Source organism: Vigna umbellata, chromosome 11, assembly GCF_029865625.1.
Source record: "Vigna umbellata cultivar VRB3 chromosome 11, Vumbellata_1.0, whole genome shotgun sequence".
NCBI classification, from domain to species: Eukaryota; Viridiplantae; Streptophyta; class Magnoliopsida; order Fabales; family Fabaceae; genus Vigna; species Vigna umbellata.
The window spans coordinates 24,197,173-24,218,643 of NC_142175.1; the positions used below are offsets into that span (position 1 = coordinate 24,197,173).

Sequence of the window (21,471 nt, forward strand, 5' to 3'; positions counted from 1 at the left end):
ATCTTCATATGTCATGATCAGGAAACAGCTCGCTCCTTCCATGATATCCTCTTTCAGCTGACCGAGCGTGACTGATAATTCCTCCTCTTCTTCATCTGGAAAGACTAACTCCTTCTTCCCACAATCAATGAGAATCCGATTGGTAGCCAACCAATCCATCCCCAAAATTACTTCTAAGTCTTGTAGGGGTAAACAAATGAGATTAACCTTAAATCTACGCCCCTCAACTTCTATAGGACATCTCACACAAACTGTAGATGTCTTAATCCCACCAGCCGCTGGGGTTGACACCACCAAGTTGAACTGTAATTCACTCTCCACTAGCCCCAGTTTCTTAACGCACGCCTTCGAGATGAAGGAATGAGTTGCCCCCGAATCATACAACACGCCACACGGCTTTCCAACAATAAGCAAGTGCTGGTGATGAGTGTACCTGAACGAGCAGCTTCAGCACCAGTAATTGCATACACTCTCCCCACTGCTTGCGCTCGTCCACCTCTTCCTTGCTGCGTTCTTCCAGCGTTAGGCGGCCTCAGTGCCGCTCGTCTTCCCATATTACACTCCTGATCTGAGTGTCCGCTCCTTCTACACTTGTTGCAATATTTTCCCCCAATCAGCTGAGGACAAGCCCAACGATAGTGTGGTCCTCCACACTGATAACATGTCAAGCTCCTTGGCTGTCCAGATTGGCCGACAGTGACCAAGGCTTGTGATCCGCCAGGGGATTGAGTTGGACGAACGTATGGTGACCTTCTCGCGTTCGCAGTGTTTCTGGATACAACCGGCCCCCTACTCAATTGCTGCTTCTTATGTTGCTCGGCCTCAGCAACGTTCTTCTCCAGTACCTTTGCTCTCTCGACCATGGCAGGGAACGACCTAATGCACAGGCTGGAAATCAATACTTTCAAGTCACTTCTCAGCCCGTTCTCAAACTTCCGGCATTGCCGTTCTTCACTTGTAGCCATGGTATTAAAACGGACCAGGTGCTTGAATTTGTTGGTGTACTCCGAGACAGACATACCACCTTGTACCAATTGAAGGAACTCAACTTCCTTAGCAAAACGCACACTGTCCGGGAAATACTCTTCATAGAATTTAGCTCTGAAAACCTCCCAAGTAATGGGACTTTGAGCTTCAGCCAGTAACATCTTCATACTTGACCACCAATGGCTAGCTTCTCCCGTCAACAAATACTCTGTGAATGCCAAACGGTTGTCGTCCGGACACCTTTTGGCATCATAGATCCTCTCCATATCCCTCAGCCATTAATCCGCTTCATCCGGAAGCCCTTTTCCATTGAACTTGGCAGGGTGGTGTTGCAGGAAGCTTTCCAAGCTCCACTCGGCATGATGCGCAGTGTTGGAAGAGGACGCTCCTGGTGCGCCCCTGGTAGCGGCAAGGATATCCATCAACTGCCTCTGGGTTGCTTCAGAGTTGACACGCGAAGCCTCCAAACTCTGCATTGCTTCCTGATTTTGCCTCATTAAGGCGGCGTTCTGCTCTACTAAGGTTGTGTTCTGTTGTTGCAGCCTATCAATGACCGTCTCCAACATCCTAGAATTATTTGGAGCGTCAGACTCGTTAGGCTGTGGTGGAGGAGGCGGTCTAGGCGCCATTCGTTCTCTGGTTCACAGAGAAAGACGAGCGTTAGAATTGTTCAAGAGTTAAAAACAATAACTCATTAAACACATAACAAGCACACAACGAAAGCACAGTGTACTCATAACCCTACATGTCCTTAAAAGAACAAAACTGCTCTGATACCAATAAATGTAACATCCCAATATATAGTAATCACCATAAATTAGAACTAATCACATTTAAATAATAAACAGTGCAGTCTTAATTACAACAGCTATTAAAAGCCGAACGTAAAAAGATATACAGGGTTCAGAAATTTCCACAATATACCAAGTTATGGACGAACGGTTTTACAAAACTAAATAACCGAACGTCCCAAAATAATTTCCTGAAACACTAACAACTACTACTAAACGAGCGTTCTATTGCTCGGCTTTAACCTCTACTTCAACCAGATTGGCGTCCTCCAAATTTTCTTCTTCCAGTGTTTCTTCAAGCAGCGCCTCTCCATCTGCTCACATCCACACGGATGATCATTGCATTGACAAGACGGACGTACATAACCAGTAGACAACACAAGGAAATGCAAGGGTAAGCTTAGGCAATTTAATTCATACAACTCACATACAATTTTAACATAAGAAATTAACATACAAGACATACACCAATGAATCAGCATAGAGTAAATCATCCAACTCTCATAATAACAACCGTCCGGATTGTATGAATCCATGTAACTACAAGCGTTCGTGCACTCGGGTGGTGTGGTAACTGGAAACACTCATCAGCTGCCACCCGAGGTTAGCCCTATCAGTCCAAAGTACTCAGTAGGACTAGGACCTCCTGCCATTCCCACACATGACCTACTCCCCTCTACATGAGGACGAGCACTCACGGAATATCAGGATGAACAGCCATCAGTAATTTTACCATGGTCATACTATACAACTTATCACATTCAGATCATAGAGACGTTCCTCCTTGGAACGCTCGTTCAAATTCCATAATCATAGTTTCATCTATTACACTGTTCGCACATTATAATACTTCCTCTTATTCACATTTCTGTTATTTGTTCCACTTCCATAAAATGACGAGCGTCCATCCTTTTCATAATAAGGACGAACGTTATTATAGTACGGAGAAATCCTCGTTTCTGAATATCTAAATTCCCAACCATTCTCAATATCTAAATTCCCAACCATTCTCAATATCTAGAAGATGTTTCCATTTGACAAGAACTTCTAAGCCACCTTGAGTGGTCTTTCTAGTATCTAGCAGTTGTTCTGGATATACTTACAGAATATAGTCTTCGGTAAGTGGAGGAGACAAGGGTTAGGTAAATGTGGTTGGCTACCCTCCCTGGTGATTAATGATGCTACTTGTTATGTCTGGGTCCCCCCTTTCCCTCTACTATGATTACTTGAGACAATAGAATTTCCCACGTCATTGGAGAAACTTCTAGTTATCCAGTTGATTTTGAAACCCGACCCAACTTTACTCTCCACTGGTCCCTTCCCTTTATAGACATAATTTGGATTTTTTCCTCCATCATTTGAGCCTTCATCATTAATTATGCCAGAGTTGAGGGATCATACAGCATCACTTTTGCCTTAATAGCATCCCTTAATCCATTCAAGAATATCCCAATAAGATAATCTTGATCAATCCCCTTTAGCAGCCCTGCATACTATTCAAAATTTTCAACATAATCCTCAACCGAACCAGTCTGAGTTAAGGCAATAACCACCTCGAAAGGATTCTTGAACATGTTGGACTGGATGCGACGAACCACTGCCAATTTGAATGATTCCCAAGTGGGATTGCAAGGCCTTCCCCTCCAAAGCTATCATCACAGTCTGCATTCTTTCCATTTCAGATACTTCTTGGAGATGAAAGTATCTTTCCAACCGGTTGGTCCAGCCAAACACATCATCTCCCACAAAGATAGGAATATCTAATTTGCGCCACGTGATCCAGCATTCAGTTGTCAGTCTTATTTTTGTTCAGCAGACTTTAGAGGAGTACCCATATTCTGATTTGACCCACACGTTGACTCACTCGACATCTTCACCACCACCGTAAGTCCGCTAACAAAATTTTACAGCCGCTGGAACCTCTCATGATGTTCCTTTTCTGCTCTGTCATGATCTTGAACCAATTGTTGCACTATCTTTTCCAGCCCATCCAATCTTGTTTCCATTCTTGTATTCACCATGCCCCCACACAGATACCACAGGACCAAGAAAGAAGCTCTGAATACCATTTGATGGAACACCCAGAAAGAAAATACCAAGACAGATTCTTGAATGTTTTATTCGGAATAGAACGGTCCTACCAACGTAGTAGGAACACAACAACAAAGTATAGCAGAAAACAAAGGTCTTTTGAGAGGACCCTAACTCTCCTAGTTCCCCTTCTCCAAAAGCCCCCAAAAAACTTCCTGCTCACCTCCTGATAAGACTATTTATAATAGTCTGTTACAGTTATGTAATTACAACTGTACTAACTACCTTCTTTTTTCCTTCTTTTGTAAACTGTATCAAACTTATCAAATTTGGTAGAGATAGAAGAAAACAAATTTCCTGCAAAATATCTGGTACAATATTTGTGTTTCCATGTATTCACCATTGTCAGATGCTGATAATTTGATTTCAGATTTTAAGTGATAAAGTAGTTTTTCTTCAGCGGGAATACTTTTTCTGTATTAATTTTTTTTATATACTGTTTGTTTTAAACTTTGATTAGTCTCGTGTATTTAGGCATTACTAAACTTTTAGACCCAAATTTGCAAAGATATACATTACTACCTTGGTGTTCTTAATTTAAAATTCTAATATGCACATTGAAATTTTGAATTGGTGTTTAGTATACTGTTCTGAGCTTTCATTTTTCATATTTTAGTGTATTAAAACTTCTTCACATATGTACAGGCCAAGAAATCCAGTTCTCAAGTTCATTGCTAGTGGTAAGTATATGTGAATAATTAGTTTTTATATATATTTTATTATTTATGAATGATATTATATCAAGTGCGTTATATTAGGTAGGTTTATTACTTATTATAAATTGATATGTGATGTTGTTTCTTTTGTAGTTGCACTCGGTACCTGCAATCCACTATAGAACAAGCTTATTTTGACCATCAACCAAAGCTCGTAGTAAGACCTAAACCTTCAAATAGTCGTCCAATTGCAAATGTATGCTTATGCAACTGTATGTAACATATTAGGAGGGTTATTTAGTTCTTTAAATGTTGATTTTTTAATTAAAATTATTTAGCTCAACGTAATGTAGGTTGGCCAATATCCTTCTATATCGAAACCTTAAAACAATATTGTCATAGTGATTAATATAAAACAATAATATTGTACATAGTGATTTACATGTACAAAACAAGTATTAAGATAGAGACATGTTGAAAAACATTCTAAGATAGAGAGAAGAGGACCTAAATTAATTTAGGTTATTCTTTAGGAAGCCATTTGATAGGGTACGTGTCATAATATAGAGACGTATATTAAGCATTGACTAATTGTTTTGTAATCGATTTATGTACAGAACATGGATCGTTCTCCACCAAAGTGTCCATTATGTGTTTTTTAAATCAAGTCATTTTACATTTTAGTGTTTTGAGACATGTCCTAATGTTTTTAGTTATGGAGGAGCAATTCATACTTAGAGTTCCACCGAATGTGGCAGAGAGAATAGAGCGGCTTTTGAATGAAACTGATCCTTCTTCATCTGAAGACAAGTCATTAGATTTATCATTTAGTGAGGATGGAAGGAGTGGTACGTTTATGATTGGGAATGAACACTTCCCAGCTTCTCTATTGGACCTTCCTTGTGTTGTTGAATCCTACAAGACATATGATGATAACTCTTTGATTAAGACTGCTGACATTGGTCAGGTCAGTTGTGCATCATTAATCAAATAGTTCGTTCATTCCTAATCACATCTTTGATTCATGTAACTTAATGACTGTGTGTCTGATTTTTTATGACTCCAACTAACAGATGATTATGGTTCGGGAATCTGGTGATGCTGCTCCAGATGTAATTGAGTACAGGCATGGTCTCACCCCGTCGATGAGAGATGCTCGCAAGCGTAGATTTCGCAGGGAGCCCGATCTTAATGTATTATATTCACTCACATGACAAACATTGACATACCTCTCTTCCTCCATATATGTATATGTATGTGTATATGATCTCATATTAACATTTTTGTTAATATTTCATTTTCCAGCCTGAGCTTGTGTCTCGTGTTGAGAAAGATCTCCTCAAAATCATGGCTCGAGGAACAGCTGAAAATCTTGATATCCTTAAACGTCTTTGTTGTCTCAAACAGCAAATGAGTGATGTTTTCATTTTTTAATCTTTAATCTATGATTGTACTTTAAATTATTTTATTGAAATAATGGATAGTTATTGAAATTATTATGAAATTATTATTGGTTTTTTCTTACCACCCTTTTATTTATTGTTTTCCTCACTTATAGACACGGGGTTCGTGGGATAACTAGAGTCTATGTTTGCATAAAGGATAAAATTTAGTTTGTTACCTTCTTGATAGTGGAAACAATCTTCACTTTGGTTATTTCCTTGACTGAGATTCACATGCAGAAGCCGCTGAACAAGAAGTGGAGGAAAATGCCCGAGGTGCTAACAAAAAAGTTGCACCTAAGCCTGCACCAAAGCATGATGTTTGATGAGAGGGTCGCACCTCACACAAAAGTTGATTGCAGATATTAATGCAGTACAGTACTAGGAAGTGACTCCTAGGTCGTCTCTCAAGGACCAAATGTGGTTCAGTCTCAGATCAAACACATAGTGGGGGGTTTTGAAAATGTTTTTGTGAATGCAATTGAACTGAAAAAAATGAAAATTAAACACAACCGAATATAATTGACTGTATTCAAATGTATAAAAACATGAAACTGAACACAACAACAAATAAATATCCAAACACAGTTCAAACTACAGAAAGGCAACATTCAAGCTAAAACATCAAATGCACAATGTTGTAGGCTAAACATAAACATAAAAAAAAAATTCATCACAGAAATAACAAGAAGAAACGCTTGGAGATAATTCAAATTTAAACTGTGTGCTTCCAAAATCCATCCGCGTGAGTCACCATCTCAATCCATCATATGTTTCATTCTCCAAGAAAGTATTCCTATTCTACCACTAGAACCCGTGCCTCCTTCTAGCAAAATAAATGAAATGGAATTTTCCCCTCTTTGCCTCCAGAACGTGACACACTCCCGTGACACTACGTGTTGCCAACTTCCTACAAATACTTCTAAAATAAATTTTTCAAAGTATTCTTCACCTTCTAAAGTTGACGTGACAAGGGAATAAATTCCCATGACCGCGCACTACTTTGCTTCATCTAATCTACCTCTTCATTCTTAAACAAATAAAAGAAACACATTGCTACACCTCCTGCTACCACATGTCCCATCATCTAGACTTTATCCTAATCTACTACTCATTCCATTAAAGCCAATTAAATGCTAGCATGTTCTTTCCTATCACCGTGTGCTTCATTCCAGCAAAGTAAATCAGTACTCTCAATCAAAGAAGGTGAATCAACACCTCTCCATGTGTGCCGGAATAAAAATAAAAAAAAAAACATTAAATGCCAAACAATGTTGGCAGTGACAGTAGTTGGAATCAAGGGAATAAAAGAGTATTAAATGCAAAAGTGTTGAATCTTTTTTATTCAATGAAAAACTAAAAAGGAACATTCCAGCCCCTTGCACAAAATAAAATGGGAAAATCTCTTTCATTCCTCATTCTCGTGTGCTGCCTCTGGACGCTCCCCTCCACCATCTTTTTCAAAACTCCAGCCCCCGAAAAGAACATGTAAGTGGCGCTAAAATGTGTGGCGGCTGTAGTATGTCCCAGCCCTCACCCGTAACCTTCCATCTCTACCATCTGAAAAAAAAATGCTCAAGGGAAACTCTCATAAAGCTGGTGGCTGTCCCCCGTTAGGTCACCCCCCCTCCTTTTCAAAAACCGAGAGAGCCCAAAATAATACGAGTGCCCCCCTCCAGCTCGGTGCCTTTTTTCGCGTGCTTTTTCTCCATTGTCTGGACCGTGTGCTTCTCTTTTTCTGGATGGACTCCCGAGTTACTGTGTGCACCGCCTTTCTCAAGCTGCTGGTTGTCACAGCTCCCCCTCAAGGCCGTGGAGTAACTTTCATCCAAGCTGGACGTGTGAAGCTTTCCAAGATGCTACTGGACCATGCCTTAACCGTGCAACCTCTTTTTGCACCCGCATGCTGTTGTTGGACGTGTAAAGGTGCGGAATGTGCTGGGCCGAAAACTGTGTGGGCCGTGTGCTTCCTTGCTTGTCACACCCTTGCTTTAGTGAAGCACCTCCTCAACGTGGCTGCTCCTGCTGGTGCAGTTTGCTTCACTTATTTGGACACATTCTGTATTTTGCCAAGGCATTAGCTCTGAACCAAAACCGTTAAGTGGAACGTGGTCCCTCCATCATTTCACTTCTTCAGCACTTTGCATTTTGGAGCTTGCCAACGTGACTTGTCCATGGGCCATGTGCTTTTTTTTTGTTTATCAATTGAATAATAAAAAGCTGATGTGAAATGAAAAACATGGGGAATAAAATCTGCACATCTCTTCTCCACGTGGGCCGTGTGTCTCAATGTGGTGACCCCTCTTTTCCATTCAGCATTCACGGCTCATTCTTCCAAAACCAAAGAAAAAATTCTCCAATCTTCCATGCTATATAAAACAAAACCGTACGGCCCCTCCACTTTCCGTGCCTTTTGCACATGGGCTGCACCTCCTAATCTCTCTCGGTGCCCTTCTTTCTAATCACCATGCACCAAATTTAAAAGAAAGAAATGATGTTTCTGACCACTTTCTCCAATTCATGCGTGCTGCCATCCATTCTCCGTAACACTCCACTTTCCAATTTTAAAATCCAAAAGCTTTTCATGTGGGCCGATGTGCATGTGGCTGCTTCTTTTTCTTTGCTATTCAATAAAGCCAAGCTGTGTATGCCTTGTTTAAGAGTATTGGAAGCTTTTAGCACTGTCTAATTATCAATTCCTAACCACCACAAGTACCCAACAGCAAGCAAATGCAAACAGATTAGAAATCACTCAAACAGTAAGCATTGGACTGACATAGGGGAGTAAAAAAAATACTGGGAACAGCACAGAACGAATTTGAACAAAATAAAAACTATACGTGAAAATAGACATCCATACGAAACTATGAAAAAAAATTGCATGGAAAACGGATAAGAATTGAACTCAAACGAGGACACACAAGTTGACACAACATTCACGCAGCACTGTGCGAAAATTGAAATGACTGAGATGCATTGGGCTCAATTGCCATTTCTCATTTAACCTTCGAATGTCCCAAATTGTATCTCCAAATTCTCCTTGTAAAATAATTAGCTCAGATAATTCAAATTAGTTAAAATAAGAATTTCCGATCAAATTTAGCAAAATTAGGAAAAATAGGATAATACTGTACATTCAAGCACAATTCCTTGATTAAATCCGGTACAATAAACTAAGTGAAATCAATAAAATATTGATTCATCAAAATAGACCACACTTAGTCCTTTGCACTCCTGGGCAAAATCAGGACGCAGATCAGGGAATAGTTCAAAGGACTTTTAGGGAGGTGACACAAACTCAGCATACAGAAAACAAAGACTCAAGAAGGACAGAAACAAAATTACACAGTTCTCCAGGAGTCTGGACCAAGAAAGGAAGTAGACAATATCCAACACAGAATCGATCAGAGAAAGCAGATACTCATGAAATCATCCAAGCAATTCAAGACATGGAAAAATGATCAATCAGCTCAAGAGGTGAATCAAAAGTAACAAAACCTCACAGATGCACTATCAGTGTTTCTCTCAAGTGTATAAGGTAAAGAATTTCAACTCAATGCACTCAAGAAAGCAAACAACAACAAACTTGGCAAGCCTCTAATATCATCACTCAAAACATATGCATGTTCAAATCAAAAGGTCTTTTATGGATGTAATGGGGCCAAGGACATGGGAGGATAACATATGGATGAGAAGCTGTAAACCAAAAGAAATAGAGGAGCAGTGGGGAACAAGTGTAAACACAGTCAGATCACACCCAAAACCTCTAATTCAATCCTCTTTTTGACCCCATTATTCACAAAAAAAAATTTTTTCATCATTTTTTTTTATATATTTTTTTTTCTTCATCCTGTCTCTTTTCTTTTCTCTCTTTTCAAAACAAAACTGTAAAAGACAAGATTTACAAAAACAAAACAATAAGAGGAACCAATTAGCCAATTCATCAGAATCCCCAGGGAGACCACACTTGTTCCCAAAACGCTTCCAAAGCTCCAAAATTCCCTAAGGTTAAGGTAATCATGGTTTTTCACTTAGGGCTAGTGTATGAGTTTCAAAACAAAGAAATGAGGAAAGTATAGGCTCAACAAGGGTTTTCAAAGAATCAGAACAAGGTAAGCTTATTTGGCTAGAGAGGCTCAAAAACAAAACTGCCTTTATCACTTCCAAACATGCATATCAATCAAGAATTATCCACAAGAGTCAAGCCAAGGCATATGTGCAAGCAATCAAGAGACGTATCACACACAAGAAAGAACATCAAGTGGCTCAAATCTCACACAGGGTAATTTATGTCACAATCAAATCAACCTCTCAAACATCATAATCATCTTCTCAAGCAGAGAAAAGCAAGGATTTCAAACAAATCAGAGTATCAATGAAGTGAAAGATACATCTACAACATAAACAAAGTCCAGAAATCAAGAGAAACATGTAAAACTGTACACAAGACACGACAAAAATAACCGAGAAAAGAAAAAAAATTTAACCAAGAAACAAAAACTAACAAAGAAAAATAAAAATCTCCCCCAATAGACCACACTTAAACTACACAGTGTCCTCAATGTGTCACAAACAATAAGATCAGAAATCAGAACAGTGAACAAATCATGGACAAGTGCAATAAAAGTACGGAAAGGGGGAGAAGAGAGAAAGAAAACTCCCCTGGTCATGGTGGCAGTTGCCAATTTTGGACTATCAGGGAGATGTCTTCCACCACAAGATCCAGCCAGGAAGTTTTGAGGAAAAATTGCTTCATCCTCCATATTTGATCAAGCAGGGAAATGTCTTCCACAGCTGGATCTAAGAAGAAGTGATTGTTGATGAGTAGGTTCAGCAGGTGCCTATTGATCTTGAAGCTTTTGTCAGTGTCAGCACCTTTGTTGTCCACTGTGGGTGTTTGTTGATCAAATTCATTTGTACCTTCTGGTTCAGAATTACTGCTTATTTCTGCCTGTTCCTTAAGATCTTTATCAGTCTCCTCAGATGCAAGAGTAAGGACATCTGAAGGTGGGAAAGTAGGTTGCACAGTGGTAAGCTCATAACTCTGCTCCCCATCTCCTATGTGGATGCCACCATCATCATCTGGAATCCAAACAGTCTGAAATGATGACTCTGAATCTTGAGACTGTTCCTCAGTGAGTTGAGTGGCCATCTGCCCTATCTGATCAGTCATACTCTGAATGGCAGCTCCTATTTCTTGCTGGAACTGCATGTTCTCTTGCTGAAACTGAAGGTTCTGCATGGTCATCTGCTCCAACAACTCCTGCAATGTAGGCTCAGAAGTAGAAGGCTGAGGAGCTATTTGGGCAGGAGCATCATATTGCTGACTTTGGTATTGCTGGACTGGTGGAGGCATACAAGTACTCTGGAATGGTGGTTCTTGATAATGATGCTGTGGAGCATTATACCATTCCAAGGTAGGGTCATTCCATCCAAGACCGTTGCTGTAAACATATTGCACAAGGGAAAATTTGCTCAGAAACTGATGCTCAAGATATCCCCAATCGGTAACGGATCTCAGAGGAAGAGAGTCTTTCCAATCCTTAGCTGCTCCTTGTAATGAATGCGGAAATGCGCTCAAGAAAATGTAATCAAGAGGGACATCTGGAGGCTTCATTGAAGAGCACATGATGTGGAGCTCCTCCAAATGTCTGTGTGGGCATTCTCCTGCAAAACCATGAAACTTAGGCAGCAAATGTATCAGTCCAGGGGTGAGATCGCAATGAAGATCATCCTCCTTAAGAGAAACCGGCTCACAAAGAGCACTCTCAGAAATTAGAGGATGATTCGTATTGTTCTCAACATAGAAATCAGCAGAATATGAATTACAATCAGAGTAACATGCAGAAGGAGAATCATAATCAGAGGCACTAGCAAAACAAGCAGTGTTCACAAAATCAAAATAGGTAGACATGGAAAAAGAAGAATACTAAAAATCACGAAACAAATGAAACACAACACATTTATACACGCAACACGCACACACAAAACAGAACATCACATCACATCACATCACATCACAACACAAGACAAAACACAACACACACAAACACAACAAAAACCTAAGACCGAACCATTGGTCCCCGGCAACGGCGCCATTTTGATGAGAGGGTCGCACCTCACACAAAAGTTGATTGCAGATATTAATGCAGTACAGTACTAGGAAGTGACTCCTAGGTCGTCTCTCAAGGATCAAATGTGGTTCAGTCTCAGATCAAACACATAGTGGGGGGTTTTGAAAATGTTTTTGTGAATGCAATTGAACTGAAAAAAATGAAAATTAAACACAACCGAATATAATTGACTGTATTCAAATGTATAAAAACATGAAACTGAACACAACAACAAATAAATATCCAAACACAGTTCAAACTACAGAAAGGCAACATTCAAGCTAAAACATCAAATGCACAATGTTGTAGGCTAAACATAAACATAAAAAAAAAAAAATTCATCACAGAAATAACAAGAAGAAACGCTTGGAGATAATTCAAATTTAAACTGTGTGCTTCCAAAATCCATCCGCGTGAGTCACCATCTCAATCCATCATATGTTTCATTCTCCAAGAAAGTATTCCTATTCTACCACTAGAACCCGTGCCTCCTTCTAGCAAAATAAGGGTGTGTTCGTTTGGAGTGATTTGGAGGAGATGATTTGGGGGAGATGATTTGAATGGATTTGAGTGGATTTGAGGGTAATTTTTTTGTTGTTTTTTTGAGTGGATTTGTGGGTAATTGAGAGTGGATTTGGAAGTAAAGTTTGTGAAAATTAGTGTAGGATTTGATTGATGTGATAGATTTTAAAAATTAGTTTAATTGATATAAATTGAAGATTACCAAAATGTCCCTAGTTATAAAATGTTATTTATAAATGTTATATTTAATTGTAAAAATGTTTATAAAGAAAAAAAAATTATGAATAATTTATAAAATTAATGTTTAAAAATTTAAAAAACTAAGTAATCAATTTTTTTTAATAAATTAGAATACTAAATAATCAATTTATTAAAAATAAATTAGAAAATATAATAATCAATTTATTAAAAATAAATTAGAAAATATAGTAATCAATTTATTAAAAAAAATTAGAAAATATAATAATCAATTTATTAAAAATAAATTAAAAAATATAATATATCTAATTTTATTAATATTAAAATAATTATAAAAAAACTTGAAAAAAAAAAAAAATAGGAAATCACGTAACCGGTTACGCGAACGCGTAACCTGTTACGCGAACGCGTAACCGGTTACGCGAACATGTAACCGGTTACACGTTTCTAAACTGAGGGCACACGCGACATTTCGCTCACAATCCGCGCAAATCTCTTCACAACCACGGGTGACTGAACAGTGCAACCATCCCGCATTTCATCGCAAATCCGTCCGCGCATTTCACTCCAAACGAACGCATAACGAGCTGAATTCTTCGCTCGCAAATTAGTAAATTCCGTTCATGCGAACACAGCCTAAATGAAATGGAATTTTCCCCTCTTTGCCTCCAGAACGTGACACACTCCCGTGACACTACGTGTTGCCAACTTCCTACAAATACTTCTAAAATAAATTTTTCAAAGTATTCTTCACCTTCTAAAGTTGACGTGACAAGGGAATAAATTCCCATGACCGCGCACTACTTTGCTTCATCTAATCTACCTCTTCATTCTTAAACAAATAAAAGAAACACATTGCTACACCTCCTGCTACCACATGTCCCATCATCTAGACTTTATCCTAATCTACTACTCATTCCATTAAAGCCAATTAAATGCTAGCATGTTCTTTCCTATCACCGTGTGCTTCATTCCAGCAAAGTAAATCAGTACTCTCAATCAAAGAAGGTGAATCAACACCTCTCCATGTGTGCCGGAATAAAAAAAAAAAAAAAACATTAAATGCCAAACAATGTTGGCAGTGACAGTAGTTGGAATCAAGGGAATAAAAGGTATTAAATGCAAAAGTGTTGAATCTTTTTTATTCAATGAAAAACTAAAAAGGAACATTCCAGCCCCTTGCACAAAATAAAATGGGAAAATCTCTTTCATTCCTCATTCTCGTGTGCTGCCTCTGGACGCTCCCCTCCACCATCTTTTTCAAAACTCCAGCCCCCGAAAAGAACATGTAAGTGGCGCTAAAATGTGTGGCGGCTGTAGTATGTCCCAGCCCTCACCCGTAACCTTCCATCTCTACCATCTGAAAAAAAAATGCTCAAGGGAAAACTCTCATAAAGCTGGTGGCTGTCCCCCGTTAGGTCACCCCCCTCCTTTTCAAAAACCGAAAGAGCCCAAAATAATACGAGTGCCCCCCTCCAGCTCGGTGCCTTTTTCCGCGTGCTTTTTCTCCATTGTCTGGACCGTGTGCTTCTCTTTTTCTGGATGGACTCCCGAGTTACTGTGTGCACCGCATTTCTCAAGCTGCTGGTTGTCACAGCTCCCCCTCAAGGCCGTGGAGTAACTTTCATCCAAGCTGGACGTGTGAAGCTTTCCAAGATGCTACTGGACCATGCCTTAACCGTGCAACCTCTTTTTGCACCCGCATGCTGTTGTTGGACGTGTAAAGGTGCGGAATGTGCTGGGCCGAAAACTGTGTGGGCCGTGTGCTTCCTTGCTTGTCACACCCTTGCTTTAGTGAAGCACCTCCTCAACGTGGCTGCTCCTGCTGGTGCAGTTTGCTTCACTTATTTGGACACATTCTGTATTTTGCCAAGGCATTAGCTCTGAACCAAAACCGTTAAGTGGAACGTGGTCCTTCCATCATTTCACTTCTTCAGCACTTTGCATTTTGGAGCTTGCCAACGTGACTTGTCCATGGGCCATGTGCTTTTTTTTGTTTATCAATTGAATAATAAAAAGCTGATGTGAAATGAAAAACATGGGGAATAAAATCTGCACATCTCTTCTCCACGTGGGCCGTGTGTCTCAATGTGGTGACCCCTCTTTTCCATTCAGCATTCACGGCTCATTCTTCCAAAACCAAAGAAAAAATTCTCCAATCTTCCATGCTATATAAAACAAAACCGTACGGCCCCTCCACTTTCCGTGCCTTTTGCACATGGGCTGCACCTCCTAATCTCTCTCGGTGCCCTTCTTTCTAATCACCATGCACCAAATTTAAAAGAAAGAAATGATGTTTCTGACCACTTTCTCCAATTCATGCGTGCTGCCATCCATTCTCCGTAACACTCCACTTTCCAATTTTAAAATCCAAAAGCTTTTCATGTGGGCCGATGTGCATGTGGCTGCTTCTTTTTCTTTGCTATTCAATAAAGCCAAGCTGTGTATGCCTTGTTTAAGAGTATTGGAAGCTTTTAGCACTGTCTAATTATCAATTCCTAACCACCACAAGTACCCAACAGCAAGCAAATGCAAACAGATTAGAAATCACTCAAACAGTAAGCATTGGACTGACATAGGGGAGTAAAAAAAATACTGGGAACAGCACAGAACGAATTTGAACAAAATAAAAACTATACGTGAAAATAGACATCCATACGAAACTATGAAAAAAAATTGCATGGAAAACGGATAAGAATTGAACTCAAACGAGGACACACAAGTTGACACAACATTCACGCAGCACTGTGCGAAAATTGAAATGACTGAGATGCATTGGGCTCAATTGCCATTTCTCATTTAACCTTCGAATGTCCCAAATTGTATCTCCAAATTCTCCTTGTAAAATAATTAGCTCAGATAATTCAAATTAGTTAAAATAAGAATTTCCGATCAAATTTAGCAAAATTAGGAAAAATAGGATAATACTGTACATTCAAGCACAATTCCTTGATTAAATCCGGTACAATAAACTAAGTGAAATCAATAAAATATTGATTCATCAATGTTCCAGAGAATCTTACAAATGCAGGGGAGCCTGACAGGAGTGATTCTGAAGAATCTGATGATTCAGTCTGACCCAAATCAACCTCCAAATAGTATTTATATTACAATGATGAAATGAAAGCTTGTATAGTATAACTGCTGTTAAATTTGAATTACGTCCACCCTTAAAATCAACTTTAGTGGATTTTCCATTGTAAGTGTTTGTATGTACTTTTGTATATTTTATCAAATGGTGCATTTTCGTGGCATTTTTTATTGGTAATTGTTTTTGTGCTGTACCGGTTTGATTACTAACCTTTGAGGTGCTAATTCCTCCTCGATATAAGAGTAAGCATGTGTTTATTTAAAGCCATTTTTGTTTGTTGAAATTGCATGCTTTATTGGGTTTTTTGAAACCTAATCTTGACTTATGCCATTTGGTGAGAAACGCGTAGGTTCAATTGAGATTAGCGAGAGCATCACTGACATATAGCTTTAAGAGTTTGCAAAAAGTCAGTTGAAATGACATTAGTCACTACTAATAAATTGATTACATTTTTGGCAATGGTATATCTCGAATCATTTGTATTCTCCAGCTAAAGCACTAAATTTCTGCAACTACCTACCAAGAATGACCCCAAATACACCATACGAAGTGGCACGTAACGGGTAGACTTGTACCATAAATATGGCCCAGAAACAGTATAAAGTTGCAATCTAAAACTAGGGCCTCTTTTGGTCATAACATCATTAAAGCAAAAAGAACACTAATAGACGATATCAAATACTGAAAGGTGGACACTTGCAGGTTCAAACCAGCTCCAACTCCTACAGGACTTACAGGTCCAAGTCCAATTGCTGCAGAAGATGAACTTCTTCCACCAAAGCTCGAGTTAGTACTGTCATCAAAATATTGAATTCAATACAATATCAGGTTTGATAAACATAAATACTTGTAAGATTAAATTCATAATTGATGTGCACATAGACTCGGTCAATCTCACCTTCCCGCATATATACAGGACCCATAACCTGCAATGCAGCAAAAATATCCATCATTAATTTCTTATGCAGTAGATTTGTAAACTGTCAGACGTGCATTTGAAGTCCACTTTGTAATTTCAATGACAGATTTTGTTTTCATTATGATGTAATTATGAATGATGTTTGGATGATTATAATATGAATTTCAATGACAGATTTTCTTTTGGACGTGCAATTCACAAGTCCAATTTCTCATTATATTGTCATCACAACTTCTCTTTTGATTATGATGTCATTATGAATGGATGTCCAAACATTGTTCATCTCATAAACATTGTTCCTTTCCTCAATCATGGGGTGCCCAAACATGACTTTCCAGTCTCTACTCACACTTAAACACTAAAATCAAGTGAAAACCTATGGATTTATGCCAAAAAATTAAAAACTTTGACTATGATCACCTAAGTTACCACAACTGACTCCTCCAGTACAAGTTTCTGTACAAATCCTGGATTTTGTTCATGTAGTCGTTTACCAAGCATCTGTAAACGATTACAAGTGTATTTTTTGGTGCAGAAGTTTCAAGACTTCATCTAAGTTGTTCATCTCATAAACATTGTTCCTTTCCTCAATCATGGGGTGCCCAAACATGACTTTCCAGCCTCTACTCACACTTAAACACTAAAATCAAGTAAAAACCAATGGATTTATGCCAAAAAATTAAAAATTTTGACTATGGTCACCTAGGTTACCACAACTGACTCCTCCACTACAAGTTTCTGTACAAATCCTGGATTTTGTTCGTGTAATCGTTTACCAAGCATCTGTAAACGATTACAGGTGTATTTTTTGGTGCAGAAGTTTCAAGACTTCATCTAAGTTGTTCATCTCATAAAAATTGTTCCTTTCCTCAATCATGGGGTGTCCAAACATGACTTTCCAGCCTCTACTCACACTTAAACACTAAAATCAAGTGAAAAGCATTAGATTTATGCCAAAAAATTAAAAATTTTGACTATGGTCACCTAGGTTATCACAACTGACTCCTCCACTACAAGTTTCTGTACAAAACCTGGATTTTGTTCGTGTAATCGTTTACCAAGCATTTGTAAACGATTACAGGTGTATTTTTTGGTGCAGAAGTTTCAAGACTTCATCTAAGTTGTTCATCTCATAAAAATTGTTCCTTTCCTCAATCATGGGGTGTCCAAACATGACTTTCCAGCCTCTACTCACACTTAAACACTAAAATCAAGTGAAAAGCATTGGATTTATGTCAAAAAAAATTAAAAATTTTGACTGTGGTCACCTAGGTTACCACAGCTGACTCCCCAAGTACAAGTTTCTGTACAAATCTTGGATTTTGTTCGTGTAATCGTTTACCAATGAGTTGTAATCGATTACAACTGTGTTTTTGGGTGTATAAGTTCTAGGACTTCACCTAACTTCATCATGTCACAAGCATTGTTTTATTCCTCCATCAAATACATCAATACTAATCAAAGTGGTCACTTTATTCATTAACAATTCAAACAAAACCTTATTTCACAATGACAATAACAAAGGAAATTCAATTAACATTAATAATATGTACAATTTTGTATTACTTTCTCTTAACATTGAACAAAATATGTTCCAAATTACAAACATTTGTTCATCTATGTACAATTTTGTATTACTTTCTCTTAAGAAATCTATACAAATATCACTCATATTTTATTCTAAGAAATCAAGTGTAAGGAGTCCTAAGCACTCTGCTCTTGTAACGCTTTCGTGACCCCATCCTCACATAAGTCTTCATTGGAGGTGGATTGGTGGACATGCCTCCCGGGGAAAAAAATCTAGTGTTCATGGACGGTTCTTCACATAAAAAACTCTGTCCACCATCTCCGCAATTAGTGATCGGTGCACCATTTTCCTTAAACATTAAGTACTATACTGTAGTGGTACCTTAGATGCAACTGTATTCTGAAAGGACCTAAACATCACTGTTCTAAGGTTCAATGCATTCTCAACATTTCTATTATATTTTATGTAACATCCCGATTATATAATAACAAATATTACATAATAAAGACGTCAACATTCCAATAAAGAGAACAATCGGAGCATGACGTGTAATTAAATGTGAAATTACAGTCATCCAGAAATAAAAGAAACGGAAATTCAAACTTGAACAGCTTAAAGAGTCAAATACTACACGACTACATATGGGAAATTCCTAAGAAGACTACTCCGTAACCTTAGTATCCTCCAGCTCTTGCTCCAAAGGGATCTCCTCAACAACGTCTGCTCCCATCCAAGTGGATGATCATCGTCAGAGAAACATACCCAAACAACACACAACACAAACAATGCAAGGGTGAGCTAGATATAAAAAGCATGTTATACATATAGCACAGTTAATTCATGTCATCATACGTAGATTCATATAAAGGAACAATTTTAGACATACTCATCTAACCCACAAATCACTCATCTTTACGCTTACATAGTTCTGCTGGCACTCTCCAACACTATGCAAGGTAAAGCCACAATACACGACTCATCCGGATTTGTATAATTGTCGAACTAACAATAGTCTGTGCACTCGCATAGTCTGTTGGTCTTTCTCCAACACTAGCAAGGTAAATCCCCAACCTGCCTATCTCTGCCATCAAAGGCTATAGACGAGGACCTCCCTCTACTCTCACCACTGACACTGTTCTTCTCTATGTGAGCATGAACAATGCTTTGAGTGTAGGGATAAACATACCGATCCTAAGTTCACTACAGTTATACAGAACAACACAACACTCCACATATCATTTTTATCCATCTCTCCCTGAGATGTCCAAATCATACTCAAATTTCTCATTTAATTTCACAGTCGTATTATCACAGTAATTTATCATATTTCATATATTCACATATCACATCACAGCATATATTCCAAACCTTTGTACACGTAATTCAATTCAAGAGAAAATAAATTTAGACAACAATATTCGTATAATGCTATCTGAACGAGCACTATTCTCCTAACAGAATGGAACGAACGCTACTGGACGAACGTCATTTCCAAATACCAGGCCGAACACTATTTGGACGGACGTCATCAGATCATACACTACCAGGTCGAACGCTCAAAACCGAAATATTGAACGCCATCTGCCGAACGCTATCTAACTGAATACTACTCTATTTGGACGTACGCTATAAGATCCAACACAATCAGGCCGAACACTATTTGGACGAACGCCAATTTCATGGGCCGAACATTGTTTGGACGAACATCATTTCCAAATACCAGGCCGAACTTTATTCGGACGGACGTTACCCTTTCCTACAATATCATGCCGAACGCTAAAACAGAGCACATCACTCAAAATGGATCCTGCCAGGACGAACGCTAAGATTGAAGCCTGAGACTAACACTATTTGAACGAACACTAAGATTGAAGCCTGAGAAAATATGATAGAGATCGAACGCTAATTATCACTGATACACCCGGATCGAACGCTTACCAATTAAACCTCATAATACGCGATCCAGGTCGAACGCTAACGATTAATAACAGGTATCAAGACTGAACGCTCAAGATCCAAACTTAAGGCTATCAAATGAAAACCGAACGCTCAACATAACTACCCGAAAATACTAAGTTAAGAACGATCGCTCACACTCACTAATATACTAAGGCCGATCGTTAAAGATTTCAAATTTATAATATCCAATTATGGTCGAACGCTCACAATCACAAATATCCAAGAACGAACGCTTATGATCCAAACTTAAGAATCCAAATTAAAATCGAACGCTCACAAGCGAGAATGCCTTATCAAAATCGAACGCTCACTAGAACAAGACCGAACGCTCAACAGAACAAGACCGAACGCTCAAGATCTAAACTTAAGACAATCAATGAAGATCGAACGCTCAATATTCCAAACTTAAGACTATCGAATTAAGACCGAACGCTCAAGATTACTACCCGAGAATACCAAGTTAACAACGAGCGCTTATATTCCCTAATTCATCAAGGACGAACGTTTCGGAATCAAACTTAGGACATCAAATTAAGGCCGAACGCTCATAATCAGATAAAACCAAGAACGAACGCTCAAAATCAAAATTAAACCACGACCGAACGCTCAAGATCCAAACCTAAGAATACCAACTTAAACGAACGACTACAATCATTAATTCATCAAAACAAACGCTCAAGATCACTTCCTGAAGATAACAATTTAGGATGAACGCTTATAATCAGTATTATCGCAAAACCGAACGCTCGAGATTTACACTTAAGAATCCAATTAATGACCGAACGCTACAATCTCTAGTACACGAAAACGATCGCTGAACACTTCACTAAACAAACCCAGAACGAAAGCTGACGCTCGTTAGTACAAAACCGAACATTAATATCAGATCAAGACCGAACGTTCGAAATTGGCCGACCACATGGTCGAACCCCATATGGACGAACGCACAGATTTGGCGTACTACTATCGTTCACTATTCGAGCGAACGTTCAGAATACAACACCGAACGTTCTGAAATTTTGGCCAACCACTATTTGGTGGAGCACCGTTTGGACGAGCGCGCGTTTCTGCAGAATTCTGCAGAATCGCATCTGGTTTTCCAGAAACCCAGAGACCCCATTTTTCATCCCCAAATTCCCAGATTTGCATCAAATACAATATATATCAACAATCA

General features: G+C 38.7%; 2 protein-coding genes across 2 annotated transcripts; one reads left to right on the plus strand and one right to left on the minus strand.

Moving 5' to 3' along the window:
• Nucleotides 1-334: 334 nt before the first annotated feature.
• On the minus strand, nucleotides 335-1,253 carry LOC148191245 (uncharacterized). Its single transcript, XM_088101346.1, has 2 exons — nucleotides 434-1,253; nucleotides 335-345 (listed from the first exon to the last, which is right to left on the minus strand). The coding sequence occupies exons 1-2, from the start codon at nucleotides 1,251-1,253 to the stop codon at nucleotides 335-337; spliced, it is 831 nt and encodes a 276-aa protein (XP_087957472.1).
• Nucleotides 1,254-3,961: 2,708 nt separating this feature from the next.
• Nucleotides 3,962-6,293, plus strand: LOC148191246 (transcription initiation factor TFIID subunit 7-like). The gene is made up of 6 exons (XM_088101347.1): nucleotides 3,962-4,549; nucleotides 4,679-4,742; nucleotides 5,239-5,492; nucleotides 5,599-5,718; nucleotides 5,831-5,900; nucleotides 6,202-6,293. The coding sequence occupies exons 3-6, from the start codon at nucleotides 5,241-5,243 to the stop codon at nucleotides 6,291-6,293; spliced, it is 534 nt and encodes a 177-aa protein (XP_087957473.1). The 5' UTR covers nucleotides 3,962-4,549; nucleotides 4,679-4,742; nucleotides 5,239-5,240.
• Nucleotides 6,294-21,471: the final 15,178 nt, after the last annotated feature.